The 22,562-nt window shown below is 41.6% G+C and overlaps 1 protein-coding gene across 7 annotated transcripts in view; it reads right to left on the reverse strand.

Annotated features, from left to right (window-relative positions):
* The window catches only part of sdk2b (sidekick cell adhesion molecule 2b), a 292,041-nt gene that overhangs the window by 21,059 nt on the left and 248,420 nt on the right, over positions 1–22,562 (reverse strand). For all 7 annotated transcript variants that reach the window (XM_085170970.1, XM_085170968.1, XM_085170966.1 and 4 more), the window contains exons 15-37: positions 21,515–21,662; positions 20,020–20,160; positions 18,950–19,131; positions 18,325–18,440; positions 17,042–17,237; positions 16,563–16,661; positions 15,102–15,293; positions 11,707–11,828; positions 11,458–11,567; positions 10,521–10,671; positions 10,153–10,390; positions 9,274–9,389; positions 8,880–9,069; positions 7,584–7,682; positions 6,895–7,089; positions 6,004–6,205; positions 5,493–5,596; positions 4,388–4,458; positions 3,645–3,774; positions 2,933–2,989; positions 2,087–2,188; positions 1,766–1,881; positions 1,197–1,383 (exon numbers count right to left, since the gene is read on the reverse strand). In XM_085170970.1, coding sequence (XP_085027096.1) covers positions 1,197–1,383; positions 1,766–1,881; positions 2,087–2,188; positions 2,933–2,989; positions 3,645–3,774; positions 4,388–4,458; positions 5,493–5,596; positions 6,004–6,205; positions 6,895–7,089; positions 7,584–7,682; positions 8,880–9,069; positions 9,274–9,389; positions 10,153–10,390; positions 10,521–10,671; positions 11,458–11,567; positions 11,707–11,828; positions 15,102–15,293; positions 16,563–16,661; positions 17,042–17,237; positions 18,325–18,440; positions 18,950–19,131; positions 20,020–20,160; positions 21,515–21,662 — 3,264 coding nt within the window. The remainder of the gene's footprint in view (positions 1–1,196; positions 1,384–1,765; positions 1,882–2,086; positions 2,189–2,932; positions 2,990–3,644; positions 3,775–4,387; positions 4,459–5,492; positions 5,597–6,003; positions 6,206–6,894; positions 7,090–7,583; positions 7,683–8,879; positions 9,070–9,273; positions 9,390–10,152; positions 10,391–10,520; positions 10,672–11,457; positions 11,568–11,706; positions 11,829–15,101; positions 15,294–16,562; positions 16,662–17,041; positions 17,238–18,324; positions 18,441–18,949; positions 19,132–20,019; positions 20,161–21,514; positions 21,663–22,562) is intronic.

A 22,562-nucleotide genomic window follows, 5' to 3' on the forward strand; every position in this document is an offset into this window, starting at 1 on the left:
TACCCCTTGTTAAGGGAATTCTTCAGGCTAACAACTAAATATAGATAAATGTGGAAATATCACAATTCTCCACTGGTGCTTTTTCTATAGTAGAAATCTTCTGGAGGTCCAGAACCACTGCTGCAAGTCTGAGTCTCTGCGCATGAGCAGAACTCCACTGATTATATAAAAAAACCTTTTTGTTAAACTACAGATTTAAAGGTTCTGCATTGCTTACGTATACTTGTTTGACCTTGGGCAGAGCAATTCATAATCACAATGAACACTCTTTGCCTCGAGACCCCATTACAACAGGCTGAACTCTTGAAACCACTGTGCTGAGAAACACATTTTCCTCTGCTGCCTTTAAGCTTCTTGAGCAGGGGGTGAGACGCTTGCAATAGACAAAGCCTCTTTGTTTAAAAAAAGAAAAAGGGATAACTATCCTCCTAATGCATGCCACCCCCTTCCCAGCTTGTCATCTGCTTCCTCCTCTCAAAACAGCAAGCACTGGGGAAAACAGAGGATCTGTGCACACCTTCCTTTCCCCCCTTTTTACTAGTCTGGGACACAGTAGTAAAAGATAAATATTGGAAGATAAATATTGTTTTGACACGTTTGCAGATGGGCACGCAGGTAGAAAGTCCCACGAGTCGCAGAAAGAAGAAGAAGAACAAAGAAAGGGGGCAACGCACGGGGTCCTTTTTGATAAAGCACGCCTGGAGACTCAAAGCTCGCTGACAAAATTTTCATAGCATCAGACAAAAGATGAAATTCAGCAAGTAAGTTTCGAATGGGTTAGCTGATTAGAAACTTATGCTCCGTGTGTGGCTCCGCTAACATCGTTTGGCATGCTGCTGACAACAACGATTAGCATCATCGTCAAATCAAATTCTTTCCCCATGGCTGACTCATCCACTTTGAGAAAACTCTCAGGGTTCTCTAAACTAACATCGGCGCTGCCACCGGCACATAAATATGACAAATGAATAAACACGGCTGTACACGCTCTAATTTATCTGCTTTAGTCTTGTCATGATGTTACCACATTCGTCTTAAGCTTGTCTTTTCTTTTAGAAAACATCTCCATCATGTGTGCGTGCGTTATATACAGAAATATTTGTTCTACTACATATGCTTGATCCCGACTGTTGTGCTCTTTCATACTGATAAACGATTTTGTATAGCCACGTCTGGCGTCTAATTGTCACGTTTACCTGCTTGCTGAGTGCGTCCCCTCGTTGGTGGGCTTCGGGGTCCGTCCCCAGCGGCGTTGAATGGAGCCACGCTGATCATATAGGTGGTGTAACCAGTCAAATTCTTCAGCTTCACCCCTCCTTCAGGCATAAACAGAGTCCGCATCCGCTCAGTCTCGTTCTTACGCTGGAATTCCCAAAAGTAAATCTACATGGAATAGCACAGACATAAATAAATATCTACAGATACTGTTCAGGGAATGCAGCAATTTCTGCTTCTATGAAACTCAGTCCCATTTCAAACTCCCCTATGGGAAATACACAATTATATTTTATTCCCTGCAAATGTTTTCTTGAGCAGCAGACGGAACCTTTTACTAAAACCCCCTCTGGAAAACGCTGTTCGCTAAAAGTGTAAAATGATCAATTTAATAGTGATTAACAACAGATGGATGTAATCTCATGTGAACCACTAAAATGTAAATATTTAATGATAAAAACAGAACACTGTCGTATTGTTACGCTGCACTATAAAAGTGAGCCAGTAAGGCATGTTGAGCCTGTGCCAGACACTTTGCAGAGACTCTGACCTTGTATCCCTGGATGTCTCCATTCTGTGCATCCACAGGTGGAGGGTCCCACGTCACATCCAGCTGGGTGGCTGTTGCGGACTGAATAGCCACATTCTGGGGCGGGGCCGTCGGCACTGTGACAGCCAGATCAGATATATCGCATTTAACGATGACGTTTTTCGATTTTAATATTTGTTTTCATTACTATGCTCGTTGCGTTTACTAGGGAAATGACAGCCTCGAGGAGGAACTATTCAGTTAAAACTGAACAGACTCGGCATTTAAGAAAGATAAATGACCCCCCAAAATCTATTTGCCCATAAGAGGAAGTGTGCATACCTGCTTCTCCAACAAACACCTCCTGTGGAGGGCTGGTTGGCCCCTCACCCACGGCGTTGTACACACTCATGCGTATCTCATAACGCTTGTGTTTACTTAGCTCTGCAGTAGAAGTAAACAGTTTGGAATATAAGGTTGGGAATTATATCAAACACCGATCTGTGACATGTATGGAAAATCCCTACATGGGAATATCTTCCCATTTATGAAAGTCAACATTGCTGTAAAGAGGTCTGCTGACCTCCTGGAGATCCATTTCTGCATCCCTACACCCCCCCCCCCCCCCCCCCTCCTGGTGCCCCAAACAATTAGTTGAAGTAGAAAACATAATAAATAGGATATGATCCCTGAATGGTTTCACACCCACCCACACAACAACACTACATGGAATTTTACACTGCTGCCCTCGGAAGACATTTCTATTTCAATTACAAATTCACAGAGTGACACTGTAATTATGAGTCTGTCGAATTGTGCATTGTGGGGGTACAGGAGAAATATGTGACCATCTGCTTTTGCAGTGCTCATCCAAATAAGCTGACATGTGCAAACCAAAGAGCATGCTGGACCAGGCACGCTTGTGTATTCAGTGTTCAAGAATTTCTATGTACAAAGCACTCCACTGGCCTCAGAAGAAGTGTTTGTACCGAGCAATGTGATCACAAGCAGCCAAATGTTGTGTTAATTTGCTTAACACTCTGCGTTCTCTATTCTAGGAAGCCGGGCACTTGAGAAAAAAATTGGGATTCAAAAGGAAAATAGTTTTGTTTTTGTTTTTTCAACCTAATTTGTTTGCAGATTGAATTATTGTGTGCTTTCGAGAGGCAGAGAGATAATGAAACTTACTGTCTAACTCATACTGGGTGAGCGTTGAATCACTCAGATTTCGGAGGCTGTAGGGAGCTGCAGGAAAAAAAGGGATAAAAAAAGTCAAAATATGTTAAGTGGAGAGACAAAGGTAGTAGGGTTCAAAGTCAAATATTTGTTGCTGTTAATGAGGGCAGCAACATTATTATAAGAAAAAACAACCCAATGATGGTGATCATAGCTCTGAATGAGCAACAGAGTGAGTCAACAAGAGGAAAATTATAGGCCAAGTTTCACAAAGCAGCAGAAAGAGAGAGGGCTCCAGAGTAAACCTAATAATAGCCTGCAGCTGATAACCACTGATCACAAGATGAAATGTTTTGCTGTGAAGTGTCAAGACCAGTGGGGAAATCTTGGCAACAGTATAGGCCTTTGTGAGAATTTTCCTCTAATGGAAAAGGGGCTGCTGACGCATAAAGACAGCATGTGAATAATCAACCATAACAGAGACTTATAATTACGTGTTACTGAAGTAAAGCGCAGGACTGTATTTCTTGATGTGCAATTTCTAGTCTCGGTTATTTCTTTATGGTCTTTAAATTCATAATGTCACATTTCAAATCGCACACCGGAGAGTTCCAGTTAATGCAACATACCACTTGTTATAGTACACAATTCATTTTTCTTAGGATCCTATAGTGTAGGTGGTGGCATAATAAAATGTATTTTGTTGGTTGCAGTTATTTCTCACCAGAGAGCTCAGCCCAGGCGGATGCGCTGTTGACTGTGTGAATATAACTGCGGAGACGGTCGTACAGCAGCTCGCGGTATCGAATGCGAAAGCCCAGTAAGATACCATTTATCTTCTCCTCTGAGGGGGGCTGAGGAGAAAAATGCAGACTTACTGTTAGTCTAATGTAGCACATCACTGTACATCTGATACCTACAGATAGCCTGGAAGACTACATGCGATCCAAGTGATCCAACTCCTTTTAACAAGAATTTTGATTGGTTTTTTCTTCACTGCTAAAAAACTGCCAAAAAAACCCAGTTATCACTGACATTTGTCATTAACTTACCAACTAAGAAGATTTAGAGTAACTGTTATACACAGACAGAAAGAAAAATCACACCATATCACACCAAGCTGAAGAAAAATCCCCTTTGATTAAACAATGAGAGGAGCAAACCCACAGGAGAAAGAAAAAAAGCACAAGCAACTCTCGATCCTCATAAAGTCTACAAGTGTTCTCCATAAAACTAAAATTGTGTCTCAGAGCCTCCCGTTTTTCTTTTTATGACCTGTTAATTCAGGTGGGAATGCGGGCGAGGGTGCTTTTTATTACGCAGACAGCGTGGCAGTGTGTTTATCAGTTTATACTGTAAGTATAGGCCTTGCTGTTTGCTATCAAGCTCTCTTAGAAGCCACTTTCCCACACTCGAATAGATCACGAAGTTTGAAAACATATATAAAGTTGTTTTGTTTGTTCTTACCTGCCAGCGGATCAGCACTGACGTTGTTGTGTGTGGCGTGACAGAGAGAATCGAGGGCTCTTCGTCAGGCACTGGGGTAATAAAAGTGAAATAAATGTGCTAAATTGACCTGAAAATCGGCACAATTCAAGATGCTTAACCTATCTGTGTGCAGTGGCATTCATGGAGCGTAAATACACAACAGCCACAACAGAAGAACCATTGATGAGTCAGAAATAGCTGAGGGAAAGATCAGCAGTTTCTTGATTTGGATAAGCAACACTGGGCAAACTTTTGTTTTCTTTTATAAAGTTGCTCTTTTGTCTCATGATGGTGCAGTTGTTGTTGCCAGTAATGTCCAAATCACAGCAAAAGGCAAATTGATGCAGACATAAAACTGTTTTCACTATGATACAGATCAAAGTCATACCTCGGACTTTTTGTGTTTAAACGTAACCCACATTTTAAATAACAACTTGATACTATACACTAACATATAAAAGATATCACAAAGGAATAGCTTGTTTTGTGAAAATGAACACTAGCGTCCACACTTTCTGACAACTTGACAGTGTCACGAAATGAAAATGACCACATTCACCAACAAAGTGTCTTGCACAACACACCATAAATGTGTCATACATCAATATGACATGCATACATTCAAAGAATTACATACGAGTAAGCTTTAGAGGCACTTCTTAGTAGCTACAGAGCAAACCAGACAAGACATTTCCACCTTTATACCAAGTTTGTGCTTAAGGATGAGTCACACAAGAGCAAATATAGATGTTCAAAAAAGTTTATTTTTGAATAACTTGCAGTCGGCAGCCAAGTTGTCCCAAACTACTTTGTTGCCAAGCAGTTGTGGTAACCAATTGGTTGTCCAGATGTTAAGCAAGTAACAACCTCTGGGCCATGTTTAAGTGCAAGGTGATTGCACAAGCTGGCTGGTCTCCAAACAAGCACGTTTTGACTTGAACTTGGACTTTTTTAGTCTTACCTTAGTTAACAGATATCAAAAATAGACCCACTTCTTTCTGATCAAGGTAAACGATGCATCATGTCAGATTTTTATGCCGTAAACGACGAGAATAAAGATTTTTGCTCATCCTGTTACTCTTACCATCCTGTAGAGTTGTGATTGCTTCACTTTCCTGACTGTACTCGCTGTCCCCTATGTCATTGGTGGCTTTTATTCTGAACTGGTAAGATGTGAAGGGTTTCAGCCTTTGGGATGAAAGCACAGAAAAGCACATCAATCTTTATCACAAACTGCAGCATTGAAACTTCAAACTTTTTAAACTCCATACATCAAAAAGAGAGTCTCACTGCGAGGTTTATAAGCAAACTATTAGGCATACTTTAAACCAAACTGGAACCTTAATGGCAAATACAGTTTCACATTTGTACTTGCCAAATGCATTTCCATCGTTTACGTTCCAAACTGCAATCCTCTGGAAACATTACTCTTTAAAAGAACACATTTCTTATGCCAGCTACTCAAAAGCTAGGGGAATATTAAAGAGGAAGCGTCAGCGAGAAGTGTGAGAACACATTTGTTCTAATAAAGGGAATGAAAGTGTGAAAATTTACACCTTAACGTAACCAGATGTCGTTACTCGATGATACTCTACCTGGATACTATGTAGGTTGTGGCCTCGTGGCTGACAGATGCTGAGTGGACTGTCCAGTTGCTTTCAGGAAGCTCTCTTTGCTGGACCGTATAGTAACGCACGGGGGACAGGCCGTCACTACCAGGCTCCCATGAAAGTAACACCTGGCGAGCCTGAACGTGTTTTTGAGGAACCAGGGGGCGGCTGGTAGGCTGAGGACGAGCTGGAGCAAAAACAGAGGCAAGTAAGGGAAAGAGAAACGGACGGCTGCTGTGAGTGCATGTGACACATGAATTGGGGCAAACTGAGTGTTTGGAGACGTTGGAGATGTGCGGGGGGAAAAATTGGAGCTATTAGAAACAGTTTTTTAAAATATACTCCATTTACTCATATTTGCATGAGCTATGTAGAGCTGACAAGAAAGAAGAAAGTGTGATTCTGGTGCTGGAATGAAAAGTAGCTGAGAAACTAAAGTAGCATAGAACACGATCCACAACATGCCTTGAGGGAAGCAGATGGACTGATGCATTCTCACAATGACATCAGAGCGCTTCGATAAATACCCACAGGGCACAGACACTCCTCTAGAAAACACATCTGCTCGCTGAACTGTTGACTGGAAATGAACTAAGTGCAACGAAGGCTTAGTGCAGCTCTCTGCATGTTATGCCATTACGGAGATCATACACATGTGTCCGTTCTCAGGTCTCAGCACCATTTATACAACTGTTACTATATATTTCCTGCATTGTTAGAGAAATACAAATTATGTTGCTACTACGCTTCCAAACACCACTTCATCAGCATCAGATGAAACATTTTATTCATATTCTCAATTAAATTGTTGTTTTTATGACTCCCCCACATATCCAGCGCTCTAATATGTCAGTATTAAAATCCACATCGAGTTACCTCTTTTCTCCGTGGTAACCACGAGCGCCTCGGCCGCCTCGCCCCAGCCTTTCCTTGTCTGTGCCGTGATGCGAAACACATAGACAGTTTCTGGCTTGAGGTTAGTCACCATGTACTGGCGGGCGCTAGGGTTCAGCACATCCACTGTGGCTGTGTTGCTATTGGTGGAGTTGAGGTGGTACGTGATCTGGTAAGCTGGAAAAGAGACAAATAGTCTTAATAAAGCTGTCAAAGATGCTCTGGGTTAGACTGAAACATGTATTGCAGTGGTATTCGAAGAAACAGTTGTTTATACTGTTAATAAAAGGGAAATCGAGCTGTGCTGCAGACAGCTGTGTTCCTTCTGACAGGATTTCATTAGCATCTGCTCCTCTATGCTACTTTGTAGGTCTGTCACACTGGACAGTTTAAACTAAATTATCCAACAGATGTTTAATGGAATAAATACTCACAAGGAAATCCCCAGTAAGCCAACAAAGGAATCCCAGTCCCTTTATTACAAACCGGAAAATAACAAGACTTGATTTCCCCCAACGAATACAGTCTAATCCACTTAGTTGGGGAAAAAAAAACAAATCAAAGTTTGCAAAAGTATGTTTACAATGATTGGGAGCAAAAATTGTTGCCGTTGATTTCTAGAGTAGAATTAGGGGCCAAATCTTAATAAAAAACATTTAGTATGTACTAACCAAGTATAATGCCATTCGGCTGGGCAGGGGACTGCCAAATAAGGCGGACTGAGGTGGTCCGGACTTCAGGGAACAGGATACCCACTGGAGGTCCTGGGACTGTGAGGAGCAGACAAAGATTTAAAGTTTTTTTCAGACATAACCAGAGATGGGCAGTAACGCGTTACTTGTAACGCGTTACAGTTACACGCGTTACTGTAATCCGATTACTTTTTTCAAGTAACAAGTAAAGTAAGGGATTACTATTGCAAAAACGGTAATTAGATTACCGTTACTTTCCCGTAGGCACACTGCGTTACTAAAACCGTGATTTTTTTGCAGAATGTCTCATGACAGTGACGTAAGCGAGTGCGACGTTCGTGAAAACAGCTGTGTGCAGATCAACAATGGATCATATATCGAGTGCTGGAGAGAGTATGAGCGTGCAGCGTTTAAAGCGTGGAAGTACTGACCTTACTTTGAGTTTGATTCCATAAAAAGTGACAAAAACATTAGTGTCCGTTGTGCGTGGGAAGAAAACTTCTTTTTACAGCGAAAAAAACCCCTAAACTTCCGAGCAAGCACCGAGTAGCTACGACGTAACGGGAAACTCACAGAGAAACTCGCGGATTCTTCCACTGACCGCAGCACACCTGCACCAGGGTAAACCTCCGCCTACCCAACTCCTGCTTTACAGGTGAAAATAGCGCAACAGGACCGCGAGTCTTTGACTTAATTTATTTTCTGCTGTGTTTTACTTGCATCTATTTGAAAGAGTGAGTGTTAACACAAAAAAATATTTTATTTTATGTGCTGGAATGTACAGAAAATAGGTTTAAATGTTAAACAAATTTCTTCCAGTCAGAGAATGGTGCATATAATTACATTTTTTGCTTGATGCATAAAATTAAAAGATTAAAACTAATAAAACAAGTTTTAAAAAGAGACTTTTCCATTTGATTACATTTTGTATGATGGATTATGCAGAAAAAGTAGAATTTGGGCTGAACGATCTATCACTTTATCACCTATTCAGGTTGTAAATCGTGTTTTTAAAAAGTAACTAAGTAACTAAGTAATTAAGTAATTAATTACTTTTGAAAATAAGTAATCAGTAAAGTAACGGGATTACTTTTCGGGGGAAGTAATCAGTAATTAGTTACTCATTACTTTTTTCAAGTAACTTGACCAACACTGGACATAACATAGTAGCCCCTCCCTTTTCTTAATTCTCTTACCATAGTATTCAGCACAATATCAATTGCTATTTATTTTTACATAATTGGAATGTTTAATCTTTCTATCCTGTGCTCCTACCATCATCCAAGGTCCTTTCAAGAATAGGCGGAGAGCTCGGCCGTCCATCTCCAATCCGTGTGAATGCCAGAACTTGGATCTCATAGAGCACATATTTCCCCAGACCAGTCAGCTGGACACTGTGAGTGGCATTCCCCTCTACTGTCCAGAAGTGGACTGGACTGTCCGAGTCTTTTTCTTTATAAACCACCTGACTCGGTGAGGAGACAGGAGAAAGAGGTTGGGAAAAGTGAATGTGGAAATTAAGTAGGACAAATAGCCTCAAAAAGCGCAACCATGCTGTGTATTTCACTGCTTAAAAGAAGCTCAAGTTTTTTCCAAACTAATTAGATGCCTTGGAAAGCTCAGTAAATAAAAGGTGTATAGCTGCCAAATATAAAAAGCAGAAATAGACCTTGTAGCCCAGAATGAGCCCATTCCTGTCCGGCTCTGGGACTTCAAACCAGCGCACCAGGATGCTGCTTGAAGTAGTGGCAAAGGCAGAGACGTTGGTGGGACCACTGGAGGGAACTGGGAACAATAAAGAGATTAGAGGGCTGGATAGTCTACTGTTTACCACATATTCCAAAAAGTCTGTCATATATCCTGTGTATGAGGGCAATTACTGTGTACGCACGGATCTAAAATAGAGAAGGATTTATTATTTGTGTTTGCGTATGCACACAGAAGCTTCTATTATTTTGGCTTGGTGGAAAAAAACCCTCAAGAATAGGGCTCTTCTCCTCCTTGGCACTCATCCTTGGACAATAAGCCTGATTCCTAATAATTTGCTGGAGTATGGGGAAAAAAGAGCGCAGGAATTCCACATTTAAGTCCATGTGTTCTCAATTTCCTCAGACTCCATTCTTAGCTCCTTCCATGTCTTTCTGTCCAATGCCTGGTGAAAGCGTGAAAGCAGACGCAAGGATGGAAAAGCAGTGTCTTTGCTTTTATTAAAGAGGCTATTAAAAATACTCTAGCAGGGCATCTGAGCAGGAGACAATCTGCTCGTGGATTTACCATATGGCAAAGTGTTAAGTGTTTGTTTGACACCTCTAATATGACTAATAATAAAGATATTCAGCACAGATGCTGCTAATACAGTATTCACAGAAGTAATCAGCGTGTTTTTATTTCTGGGTTGTGAAAATGTGTTTGGTGTTCACACAGAAATATGTGTGAGGCAATTTGGGAATTTGACCTTTAACAGAAAAATGAAGATTTGACTAATCTAATGAAGTTTGTGCATTGCTTTTCCAAACAAAACAGTGTTTTTCCACTGCGTGGAACTCACCAGACTCCCGTGTCCTGCCTCTGACCGGTTGGCTCCAGGGTCCCACTCCAATGCCGTTGACAGCCTGGACCCTGACCTCATATTCTGTCCACTCCTCCAGGTCCTCAATAGTAAACTCTCTCTCCAGACGGTCGGTAATAACATGGGTGAGTGGATGGCCCTGTGAGCCTGCACGGGAGTACTGAACCCTGTAGCCCACCTGCTCTGCATTCCCATTATATTCCCATTCAGGCAAAGGCTGAGGGGAAGGAGATGGTGGTCACATTGAGAGAGATTGGACTGACTAACAGGCCTGTTTCCTTCAACTCATCAACTTTTTCTTACATCACTAACAAAAACTGGCATTTTAGAAAAAGATTTGTCCTTACCATCCATCGTAACCAGAGGCTTGTTTCACTAGCGGTGCGCAGGGTGACGTTGGCAGGGGCCATGTCGGGAGGAGCTGGTAGGGTCTGAATTTTTCTGGAGGGCTGACTGGGAGGACTGGTACCCACTATGTTAACCTGACGCATCCGAAACCTATATATGGGTTTGAACATCATAACATGAATCTCGTTTGAGAAAACACTTACTTGATTTCAGTTGTAGTCCTGAAACTGGGAATCTGGCAGCTTAAAATGAACCTGCAATGATCAGCATTATAGTCGCACTTGCATCCTCTTACATGAGGCTTATTGCATTTGAACAAGATCAGAGCGCTGAATATGAATAAAGCATGAATATGCTAAGAGGGGGGCTTATTTGCGTTATGGCCTGAATATGCAAAACAACAATTTTTTTGCATTTAACTATATTGAAATGAAAAGTGGCAGCGCTGATGTTGGAATGATGAGAACTATAGCTGTTGTGAGCCTTTAGGAATTGGCTCAGTGAAATGCTAATTGCTTATATCGAATGCGATCGTGAAAAACAAGCCGAGATAAAAATCAGGCATACACTTAAAAAAAACTTTTAAAATAATCTTGAATTCAAATTAAAGGAAAACATAATACGATAAGCTGCTGGGACATGTTGAAATGAAAGTGCACATACACAAATGGCACATGATTACTTTCAATTAAAACTGGCATTGCTAAGTTGTTAACACTAATACTGATGTGACTTTGTGTGTCTGTACAAAAGTACAGTGCAGCAGATCAGTTTTTATTTGTTCTTTCCAGCATGTGTTCTGCCACAGGAGAATGTGTACTGAGGTGAATGTGTAGTATGTCTGCAGAAGTACTTTGTATCTAATAATTTTGGAACAAAAATCTGTAAACTTTATCTCTCAGGTGCATCAAATTTGGTGATGTTTCCAGTCATTACCTGTAAGAGGTATATGGGTTGAGACCTGGCACCTCTAAGGAGCGAGCCTCAGGTTCGTTGAACACCTGGTGGACCATCAACCAATCCTCATTTTCTCCTACTGCACCCACCTGGGAACAAGACAACAGAGGAGTCAAATGCTGCACCTCTCTTTCTAAGGAACTGAGGAAAGTAGTGAATTTTTACTGAACTTTTTAAACATAACTAAAAAATAAATAAATTATTAGTTCCAGTTAAAATCTGGCTCACCTGGGCCTCCACTAGCCAGCGGGAAATGGAAGTTTTGCCATCATAGCCAGGTTTGAACTGCAGGTTGATGGAGCGTGGGCCAATATTGGAAATTGCCATGTTGGTAGGAGGGCCAGGAAGCTCTGTGAGGTAGCAAAAAACAAACAAACAAAACAATTAAAAGAGTCACATAAAGCAATAACTGGGCTGATGTTACTATGTCACTGGAGAATGTGCACTAAGATATGGATATTTTTCTCTTGCTGCCTCATCCACAGGGCAAGTTGTTGAGTCTGTGGACTACATAGGAAAATCCATCAACCACAGCACCCTCTTGTGGCAGAACAGATACTGCACACATATATTTCTCTGCCATCTCATCCTATTCTCTCCCGAGTGCTCCCACCTTCAGCCAAGACACCAAAAAGAAGATTAGATTTGGAAAAGATGCTTACACACAGTACACAGATAGAGACAATGCCATGAATGTCAATTACACTGCAGTTATCTGGATATATGATTCAATCTGATATCCTACTTGTTTACACTTGAGCTAAATAAACAATAAGAATGTATTATGCACTGGTAATCCTGGAGAAGGGGGGGGGGGCAATCTGAATATGGTGAATTCAAAGAACAGCAAGAAAGCATTTCTGCGTATATGAATATCAACACTTTTTGTGCTTGTCTAGGTAGGATTGGATAATTTATGCGAGTGCAAAAACAGATTCATTATTCATTTTTTACCTCATACTTTTTTAAATATTAAACCTACTAGGCAAGCCCCTCTTCCCAAAGCGCAATATAGTTAACATTAGGGATGGGTACCGGTATCCGGTGCCATGATGGCACCGGTTCTGACATAAACGGTAGTAACCAGACCGAAAAGCAGCGCACATTTCGGTGCTTTATTTCGGTGCTTTTTTTTCCCTGAGATGTCATACACTTTGAATTCTAGCCAATCATTTTACGTTTCCGAGGATAGTAGGCGGGCCCAGGTACGTACGTACTTTTAGAGCAGAGCTACAGATTAAAAATGCCCAAGACGAAGCGGTCAAAAGTCTGGCTGTACTTCACAGCAAAATATGCAAACTCACCAGCCTGCAACAAGTGCTTTAAGCTGATACTGTGATACTGTCAAAGGAGGTAACACCTCAAATCCGATGAAACACCTGGCGACGCATAGCGTTTTTTTTAAAAGCAGAAAAATGCGCCGTATTTGATAGCTTGCTGCGAGACCTCACACCAAGCGCATCTACTGCGGGTGTGGTGGTGACGGATGATGATGGCAGCAGCAGCCGTTCTTCTCTGGGTCAGTAGCTTCATGTTGTTCGTGTGCAATTTACGTTGAGTAGGCTAACCACGTTATTACATTAATGCATGTAAGGTGAACTAGCAAACACTGTCGTAGTTACATGCAGCTGTCTTCTTGTTTGATGGCAGATACTCCCTTCACCCTGGCCAAAAAGGCTAATATTGACCAAAGAAAAAGTGGAAAACAGTTAAACATGAGAGGTTTTTGGACAAAGTTTGTGTTCCATTGTTTAAGCACTGCTTCCAGCCAAGAGTGATATCATATATGCCCTATAACTGCAGAAAAGGCTAACATTGTTATCTTTTTACAATAAAAACAGCTGAACATGAGAGGTTTTTGGACCAATTTTGTGTTCTCCATTCTTTAAGCACCGGTTTGAGCACCGTTTAAGCACCGGCACCGTTTCAAAAGTACCAGTTTGGCACCGGTATCGGATAAAACCTAAACGATACCCATCCCTAGTTAACATAAATTCTAGTTGAATTTATGTTAACTATAATCCAAACCATAGCCCATCGGTATGACCCAGTATTTTTTTTAAAAAAGATATCATCATTGCCATGGGGATACTAAACAGTTTTTTCCAAGATTGCTTAAATGTGAGTATATTCAATCATAATGAAACGCAGATTATGTGTCGCTGTAAAATGACCACCTCTAAATTATTTGCATGACAGATTACTGAGGCTGCTTTTAGCTGGGTCATTACAGTACAGTTGCAGGCACATAGGCGTTTTCTTTATACCTATACAATGGGAGTAATTGCTATTCTGAACGTAAGTGCTACACTGAGGCCTGTTCTCAATAAAACAGCCTGTCATTTCACAGGTTTCACAGATGTACAGCCTCTAAATGTAGCTGCAGTAATTGACGTTGGCATTGTGTTTCTGTTGCACCGTTTTGCAAATATGAAATCATTAAACACTGTAATCATCCTTAATGCTATCGAGGGAGCTATTATTTCACGAATGTCGGGGAGATACGTGCATGTGCAGGGTTTTGCGTTTTTTTTTGCTTCTGTCCTAGATGAGGTGACCGGGGTCAGATTTCATTGTGTCTGGTGCCAGACAACATTGAGTGTGCGCACCGAGTTCAATGCGTGACAGTAAATCTACGGGAAGGGAAGGTTCAGTAAAGGTCGCCAGCTGCTCATTAATTTGAATAAAGACACAATTTTGACTTGAGAATTAATTGAGCTTGGAAAGGTTTTATGATTGTTAATTGGAACTGCACACTGCCTGAGAATGAAGGCATGTGGATAAAGGTAGATACTGTCTGAGTATGTAAAAAAAAATGCTATGGCACTTGTAATGTCAATCAATTTTTCCAACACTTGCTTTTTTCAGGTGTCATGTAAAAGCGTACTTTCATTCGCTTCCACAACATGCCACCGCCTCTCCTCATAATAGACATGAACCGTTAACAGATTTTACAGGGACTATTTCTTCAAAGAGCACTCAACCAAGGATGAGTGATACTTAGCCTTAACACAATTGTGTAACGTCTTCTGTTCCAGAGGGCGCTCTCCAAGTACGGAAAAAAATGAATGCTGACGATGTCTACAATGAGACTGAGTGAACATCAAAACAGGAGCTCCCAATACAAACTGACATTTTGGAGAGGGACTTTAGTGGCACAATTAAAGATGCAACTGCAATGTGGGAAATGTAGAATCTAGTGTGCATCCATTTTCACACATGAACTTTAGACAGTGTCAGAAAAATCAGGAAAATTGTCTTTTGTTTTTTGGGGGAAAGCGTTCTGCCGGAGGAGCTGATCACTCGCAAGCTGTGAAGTCACTGAACTTTCAGTGCTTTTCTCATACTCGCAGGAATTGATGCAAGCTGACACCACACAGGCTTGTAGTATGAGCTAGGAGGTTAAAGACTATTTAACATTCAATATACTGCAGGAATTTGTGTTGTCGTGTGCACCTCTGCCTGGTGATGTTTAGAAAAGTTCAGTGCTGCAGTTTATATCTAAAAGCTGCTTTTATTGACAGATTTTTTTTTTTTTTAAATTACTCTTTCATATCATCTGGAATAAAAAAAAATGGGCATACAGGCTCTCATGTATCTGTAGTGAATGCTTGGTTACTAACCTGGTGGGACACCAGAGGAAATGGTGGAGGAGGACAGCACGCCCTGGCCCTTGGAGGTCATTCCTCCCACTTCAATAGTGTAGGTGGTGAGAGCAGTGAGCCCGGTGACCCTGTACTCTAAGGTGACATTGGGCAGGTAGTGGGTGACTCTGGTGTTTGTTCGGTTGTACTCCTCCCAAGAAATGCGGTAACCTAAGGAGAGGCAGTGATGAGTGGACACGGACAGAGAATCCTCCGAGGGAAAATCTGACAGCAGTTTTACTACAATAGCAACTCCAGGCTTGCGTGCTACAGGGCAAGCTAACAGAAATATTAAATTAACTTCATCAAAAATTGAATATAGCAAATTAAATAAGCCTGTGATTATACCTCCCTGCACTCACGCATCCTCCGCCCACTCCCATACACACATACAGACACACATCCTCGCCCGCTCAAAGTTAATGCAATTTGCTCCCTTGGCCAGCAGCTCTTTTCATGTGATTGCACAAAGCATTAAGCAGCATTTCTTGCCAAATCAATAATTTCACATGGCATGTCAGTGTTTGTCTCCTGGGAGCGTGCAACACATTGAAATGTTGGGAAATACTTTACAACGTGCTGCTAAATATCAAGCTGTGCAAACATTTAACAATTTGTTAGCTTTTTAACGTAATACTCAAGAAAAAAACATTCTGCATGTGAGTCGATGGAGTGAAAGATTTACTGCACATTAAGCGACTGATAAGTCAATGGCGTGGTTGCATGAAAAATAATAGAAACAGTATATTGGCCAGTTTTATAGAAAAATCACTGAGTAGTAGGGAATGTAATTTTAAGAAAAGCCAAATAACCACTTCTGCACACTTACCACTGAAAGAAGCACTTTCATGATCTATCTCATCAGTCAATGTGATGTTTTATTGGTCTTTATTATGTATGATAATTTAAGGACTTTTTGCCCTTTTATTACTATACTGTTTCATAGTAAAATGGTCACATTTCTGTATATTTCTTCTACGACTGCAAAAGACTTGAGCAATGCCTCTCGAAGGGAGCCTTATTGAGAGATATTTCATATGGAGAGCTTGGGAGAGGAGACAATGTTGGCGGAAAAATGCCATTTTTCAAATATTCTTCTCTTTCTTTCTTTGTTTTTTATTTTCTCAAGTGTTGTCTTATTGCTGGTATATTCTGTCTGTGGCTTGGGAAGCGGTATGTGCATGAACCTCCACAAAAAAACAAAGAAAAACAACAACTAACGATAAAGAACCTCTCCTGGGCTGGCTTCACTAAATGAGTTCAAGCAGCTGCAATATAAAACCAAATCCTCCGGTCTCAGTTCAACCTGAGCACTGCCTCATGCGACTGGTGTCTGTCAACCCAACTCTGACAAATACCACCTTGGAAAAAAAAAAAGTGCTATTTCTCACCTTTTCTGCCTCTGGCTACAAGTATAATTTGGGAGTTATGTGAATGTACCTGTGAGAACTCCATTCTTCTCGCTGGGCTCACTCCAGCTGACTTTGAGTGAGGTGTCCAAGATCTCGGTGAAACTCAGATGACCCACTGCACCGGGGGCTGAATAGGAACAAATAAGAATAATGAGCATGCCTAAGAGGCTTTGAGCCACGGCTGTACAGGTGATTGACTAAGATTTGGAAATAGCCACTCATTGCTGACATCTTAAGAGTTTGGATTTTAAAATTTGAAAAAAAAGAAGAAAGAAAAACCTGCGAATATGAGCCGGGGTACACTGGGAATTTTTAACACTTCGCAAATATTCTGTAAAGAACTACATCCCAATTATGATGATGCCGAATATACTCATTCATTAGCACTTTTCTACAACTCCTTACTACATGAATAATAGATCTTGCCCAAAGGATGTGTTACTGTGAGATGCATGTGTCCCCATGCCGCCGTGGGAGAGGCAAAAGTGTGGAAGAAAAGTCACTTACTGTCCTCGTGCGTCCTCAATGCTTTAGGCGGGCTGCGGGGGCCGTCTCCGGGTGTGGTGAAGCACAGCACAGAGGTGTAATACTCGGTGAACTTCTTCAGACCTGTCACATATCCCACATGGACGCTGTCCTGGAAGTTCGGTCGTACTGTTACCATGGCAACTTCGTCATCCTTGCCAGGTTCCCAGGCCAGCAACTAAAGTGGGGGAAAAACAATGTAAAAACAAAAGAAAAAATAGAAAAAAAGAAAGAAGGAAATTACCCACACGGTTGAAAATAAAGCGTCTAATCCTTTTTCTTCTGTAATAATTCTCACAAAACTAACAGTAGTGTCTCTCTGTGGTGGTCCTAAGCCACTCCGAGGAGAGATTTGGCATCATAGCTCTCCCAAATATATTTAGAAAAATGCCCTAAAGAGGTTTTGACTGGGGGAGAGTGACTGAATAACTCCGCCAATGTAGGCTCAAGAGAGACATGATAGCATCCCATCATTGCACACCATACAGCATCTACAAATGGGGTCTGGATTGACCAATTAGCTGCTTGGTAATGAGTCCCAATGGTTGTCTATTGGGTTGTTTCCAGTTTTCAGAGCGAGCGAGCTTCCAGCGAAGTAAAGAATTGGCTAGAGGATGTCAGCGGGATAAATGCTTGATTGTCCGCCTTCATTTTCCAGCTCTCCGTTCTGCTTTTGACACACTTTCTATCACCGTCCACACTATCTACCTCCCCTTTTCTCATTGCTTCTTAAGTCTCTTTCCCGGGAGAAAATCCTGGTATTTAAAATTCAGATTGGGTCTTTACAGTATGACCCTTCCACCAAGCTGACTAAGACTTGTGGACTGCCATTCAACAGACAGACAAAAAGAGAGAGAAGAAAAACCCAAACACATAATTAAGTCTCAGTGGAGTCAGCAGAAAAGTACAACTGCACCATGGATGCAGTTTCGAGAATCCCTGTGGGCTACATTTATTCAAGGTGCACACAAGAGGGGCTGAGATAGCCTACATTTGAGAGCGTCTGACAAAATAATGAAGACATTTATCATTATGGGCACGCAGCCTTACAAAGTTACATATGAGAAATGGTCGTGAGGATAAAGAGAATGACCTCAGACTGACAAATCGGTGAACAGAATCCATTGTTCACACTGGCGCCAAATGTCGTTAACCCCCCTGGCTTTTCAATCCCCTGTGCTACATGTAATACTACATGCTCAACTGTGACAGGTCTGCCAATGGATGTGATGACTCGTGGTGTTGACACTGCGGCGTCTACTGACCTTGTAGCCCTGGTTAATGCCGTTGATGAACTGGGGGTTAGGGGCTGTCCACGTAAAACGGATAGTTGTCGAGTTGACCGACTCGGCCTGCACGTTGCCCGGAGCTATGGTGGGCACTGGGATGGATGAGGAGAGGAGGAAAAAGTGAGACGGAGCGGAAGAAAAAAATAGAAGAAGAACAGAAGGCAAAAAACAAGGGTGTGACAGTGCCTTTCAATTCGCTGTTGGAAGTCTGCCTGCATCTGTTTAGATGTCAGTATTGATTGCTGCTGCGTAGGTCAGGGCAGATACCACCATTACTCTCTCTCTGGTACTTAAACCTTACACCAGAACTCTTTGTGGGTTTGTTTGCAGTGCTGTGACATATTTATGGGTTTTAGAGTCACGTCATTGCGTTTTTTACCAAGAAGATAACAGTTAGCACTAGCTTTTAGAGCTGATTTCAGTAATATATATGCAAAAATGAAATAAAACGAAAGATTTACACTGTATTTGTAAGATACTGAATGCTTGATTCACACATCTTAAAGATAAGCTTGACTGAATTTAGTAAAAAATAATATACATGCATGCTCACTGAATAATGGGACATTAAATAAGAAGGAAAGAGCTATTGAGTGCTTACCTCCTTGCAGGGTCCACTCAGTAACCTTATGGCTGAAAGTGCCCAAACCTGCCCCATTGTAGGCAGCCACCTCAATCTCATAATTGGTCCAGATGATGAGGTCTTCCAGCAGCAGTGTGGTCATATCTGGGCTGGAAATGTTCTTGATTTGGTAGTCCACAGGCAGCCCAGTGAGACGATACCTGTGATAGACATGTATAAACTTGTTGGACGATTCAGAAGATTGGACACCTGTTCTGGATGAGAGTCCGTGTGTTTGCAGATTTTGTACCTTATCTCTGACAGTTTAGTTGTTTCACTGACGAAGACATTACTATTTTACCTGAGCCCAGCAGTGCATTAGAATCCCTGCTAGGGGGAGACAAAGCACTAGCCAACAAGCAATTAAAAAACTGACAGCACTGACTGTTGTCTGGAAAACACCTGCTGTTTTATTTGGATGTAATGAATAAAAAGCCTGACAGAAAACCAAACTAATTACATGCCTACAGGATTTACAGTCAGTTTGGCATATTGCTGACTTTACCTAATAGACTTGCTGAAGTTTTTTTTAAGTCAAATCAGCCATTAAATTTTGTTTTGTTTTTTTCTCACAGACAAGATACGCATGTATATCTTTAAATACGGCGGTAAGGGATGTAAAACATACTCCAAGTGAGCTGCTCCTAGTAGTTTTCCACTCCAAAACCAAAGACATAAATTAAAATAGATGGATCAATAATATATGCACTGGTAATAAAGTTAGGAGAATATTTTACACTTTACAAAACGCTGTAGAAAAGCATTTAGACTTGTGTCTGTTCAGAAAGAAAGTGCAAATGCAAAATATGAAGGTCACAAATCAAAAAACGAAATCCATCATCAGGTAAGAACACTGACAAAGGAAGCACAATAGATGTGCACACCACTTTGTAGCTTCCTTTAAATATAAAATATGATCAAATGTCTATTACACTGACTTGAGAAAGCACTTGGAGTCCCTCATTTTAAAACATGGACCATCAACACTGCGTAAATTCTAACCATTTACACAAATGTAAGAGACGGGGAGGTGTCTGTGGAGATTTTACCGAACGATGTAGCCTCTGAGGATGCCGTTCTGGTGGCTTTCCGGCGGAGGCTGCCACTGGATCATGATAGATTGGTTGGTCCGACCACTAGCAATGACATTTTGAGGAGGAGCACTGGGGGACTCCTCTGGGAGAGACACCCTGCAGAACACACACACAAATATTGCACTGATAAGACATTATATTAAAACCACTGACATGTGATAACTCGTGTGTAACACCAAACATCTATTTCTGCTGTCTGCTTTCTGCTATCTTAAGCCCCAGTAAAGTTTGCAAGGATTTTGAATTGGCAAAGGGTCGTTGGCTGGTCTCTAAGCATGTGAGATGGGGGCTTTGGGTCCTGGCAGTCATGTACCAGCCACGTAAACATTTGTATAGACCCAGCGCACACATAGAGTCCTTTTCTCAGTATAATAACTTGCCCCACAAAAACCCTTTCAGGAATAGCTAAAGGAATAGGAATCCAGTGGGATGCACTGCAATGGGTTCAGTCCACAGAGGTCCCACTCACAAAGGTCTAAAGCAACCCCAGAGATCTCATGTCTATACCTCAATAGGTCAGAGCTTGTTTCAAGGGAGACCAGTGAGTTATTAGGAAGGCAGGATTTTAGTTTTAATGCTCCAGCTACTCGATGCAGAAGTTTAAAAAATGAAGAAATTCCAGCTGAAGCATTTCCCCGTACAACATCTTCTGTCTCATAACGGTGTCCTTCCATATCCTTTTGTTTGTGAAAAAACTGTCACCGTTTCTTGTTTGCTTTTGCTCTCCAAAATATGTGCAATACTCACCACCTTGAAATCACCTCTGAAGAACTGAAAGGATACCCAGGCTACCTAAAAGCTATATTTCTACTGTGATAAAACACCCCGTGTGCCTGGGGAGAAGATGTGTATGAGAGATGGGAGCGAGATCACTGGCACTGACTGTCCCAAATGGTCTCATGGAGAGTTCTGTGCTGCACCCCCCGTGACACACAGATGAAGCTCCCTATGGCTTGGGAGTTCCCAGCAGGAGGCAGCGTGACAGACTGGTGGAGGAAAAGAATGGAGGCAAGAAGGGATAGGGAGAACAATCAGTGCTTGAAGTTGTGTGAGGCCGCGGAGAAGCCAACAGCGGTCTCGCCTCAAACCTAAATCCTCCCTGTGGCTTTCAGAGTCAGTAGGTGTTTGTGTGTTTGAAAATGCGCGTTTGAAAATGCGTGTTTACATGCAATTGCGCACGTTTCTATGTGTATTCTCCTCGGGAGGCTTACATGTATATCCCTCTTCTCTCGACTCTTGACTGAAGGGATCAGTCAATCCGGTTGTCTAGGAAACAGATTTCATATACACAATGTACTGTTTACTAACAACCAACAAAGTCCTGCTTTGACTCTTGTTTTTTGACATTGCTTAGGTTTCACACTACTGCTGCCAATTAAATGGTGCGCTGAAAGGGACAAAAAAGCTTTTAAAATGTTGATGTGAGATATAAAAAGTGTCTTTAGCTCACCGGTCTGTCTCCTTGCTAAACTGTCCCTTCCCCACATCATTAACAGCACAGAGGCGGAACTGATAGGAGCGAGCTGGGATCAAGCCGTTGACCGTCACTGCTGTGGACTCTGGTTCAATATTGGCCAGCAGGATGGCCCAGGGAGCATCTACAAGACAGAAAATCAACTTTTACACCTTTTTTCTTACATGCGCATCCACACAAATACACACCTGAGTGATTGCTATTGTTCCATTCAGGAAGGAGTGCTACATTCCAAGGAATTTCAACAATATCGAAAGGGATTTTCAATGTAATGCCTTCCAGTCATTTTGTCTTAGAAGGTTTTAAAATTCAATTTAATGAAACAAAGCAAGCAATGGTTAAAAAAAAAAAACCCAAAATAGAAGAGCAATAACAGTATTGGTACCCACAAGGAAACTTGGTCTCTGCATTTAAGTATTAGGAGCAGAGAGCAGCTGACATACAGCACCCTGAGACCAACTCCAGATTTAAGCCAGTGCATTTATCAAGGGGACAACAACAGCAGAATCAGCCTAGCATGTTTTTTTGATGGCAGGAAAACCTGGATCCTCAGTTATTCAGGGACTTCTTCCAAATTGGCAAACCATTAATGTTAATACTGTTTACCTCACCTTCCTGTTCTCTTTGAATCTACAAAACGATACAAAGCAAAAGTCCCAAAAGCACTGTTTCTGTTTCCCTCTTACTCCGTGACACTGACAAATACCAGTCTGCTCGTGTAGCTCAGCTTACAAGATGGCAGAAAAAAAGAGAAGCTGTGGAAGTATTTACTTTATTTTGAAGGCGAAAGACACGACAGTGAAACTCTAATTGCGTGCCTGGGTGATAATAAGTGTCAGCTGCACAGAGTTCTACTTCAAATTTAATAACGGACACCTGCAAGATTAGCACAGACGCTCCACAACGCCGGTGGCCCACGGAGGAGGGAAATGATGCTGGTGCAACAGCTCTGAAACGACAGCGGCTAGTTTTTAGTTCGGCTAAAGCTGCAACTAGCTTGGCGCTAGTAATACGACAGAGGAGA

Source organism: Neolamprologus multifasciatus, chromosome 8 (assembly GCF_963576455.1).
Source record: "Neolamprologus multifasciatus chromosome 8, fNeoMul1.2, whole genome shotgun sequence".
Classification (NCBI taxonomy): domain Eukaryota; kingdom Metazoa; phylum Chordata; class Actinopteri; order Cichliformes; family Cichlidae; genus Neolamprologus; species Neolamprologus multifasciatus.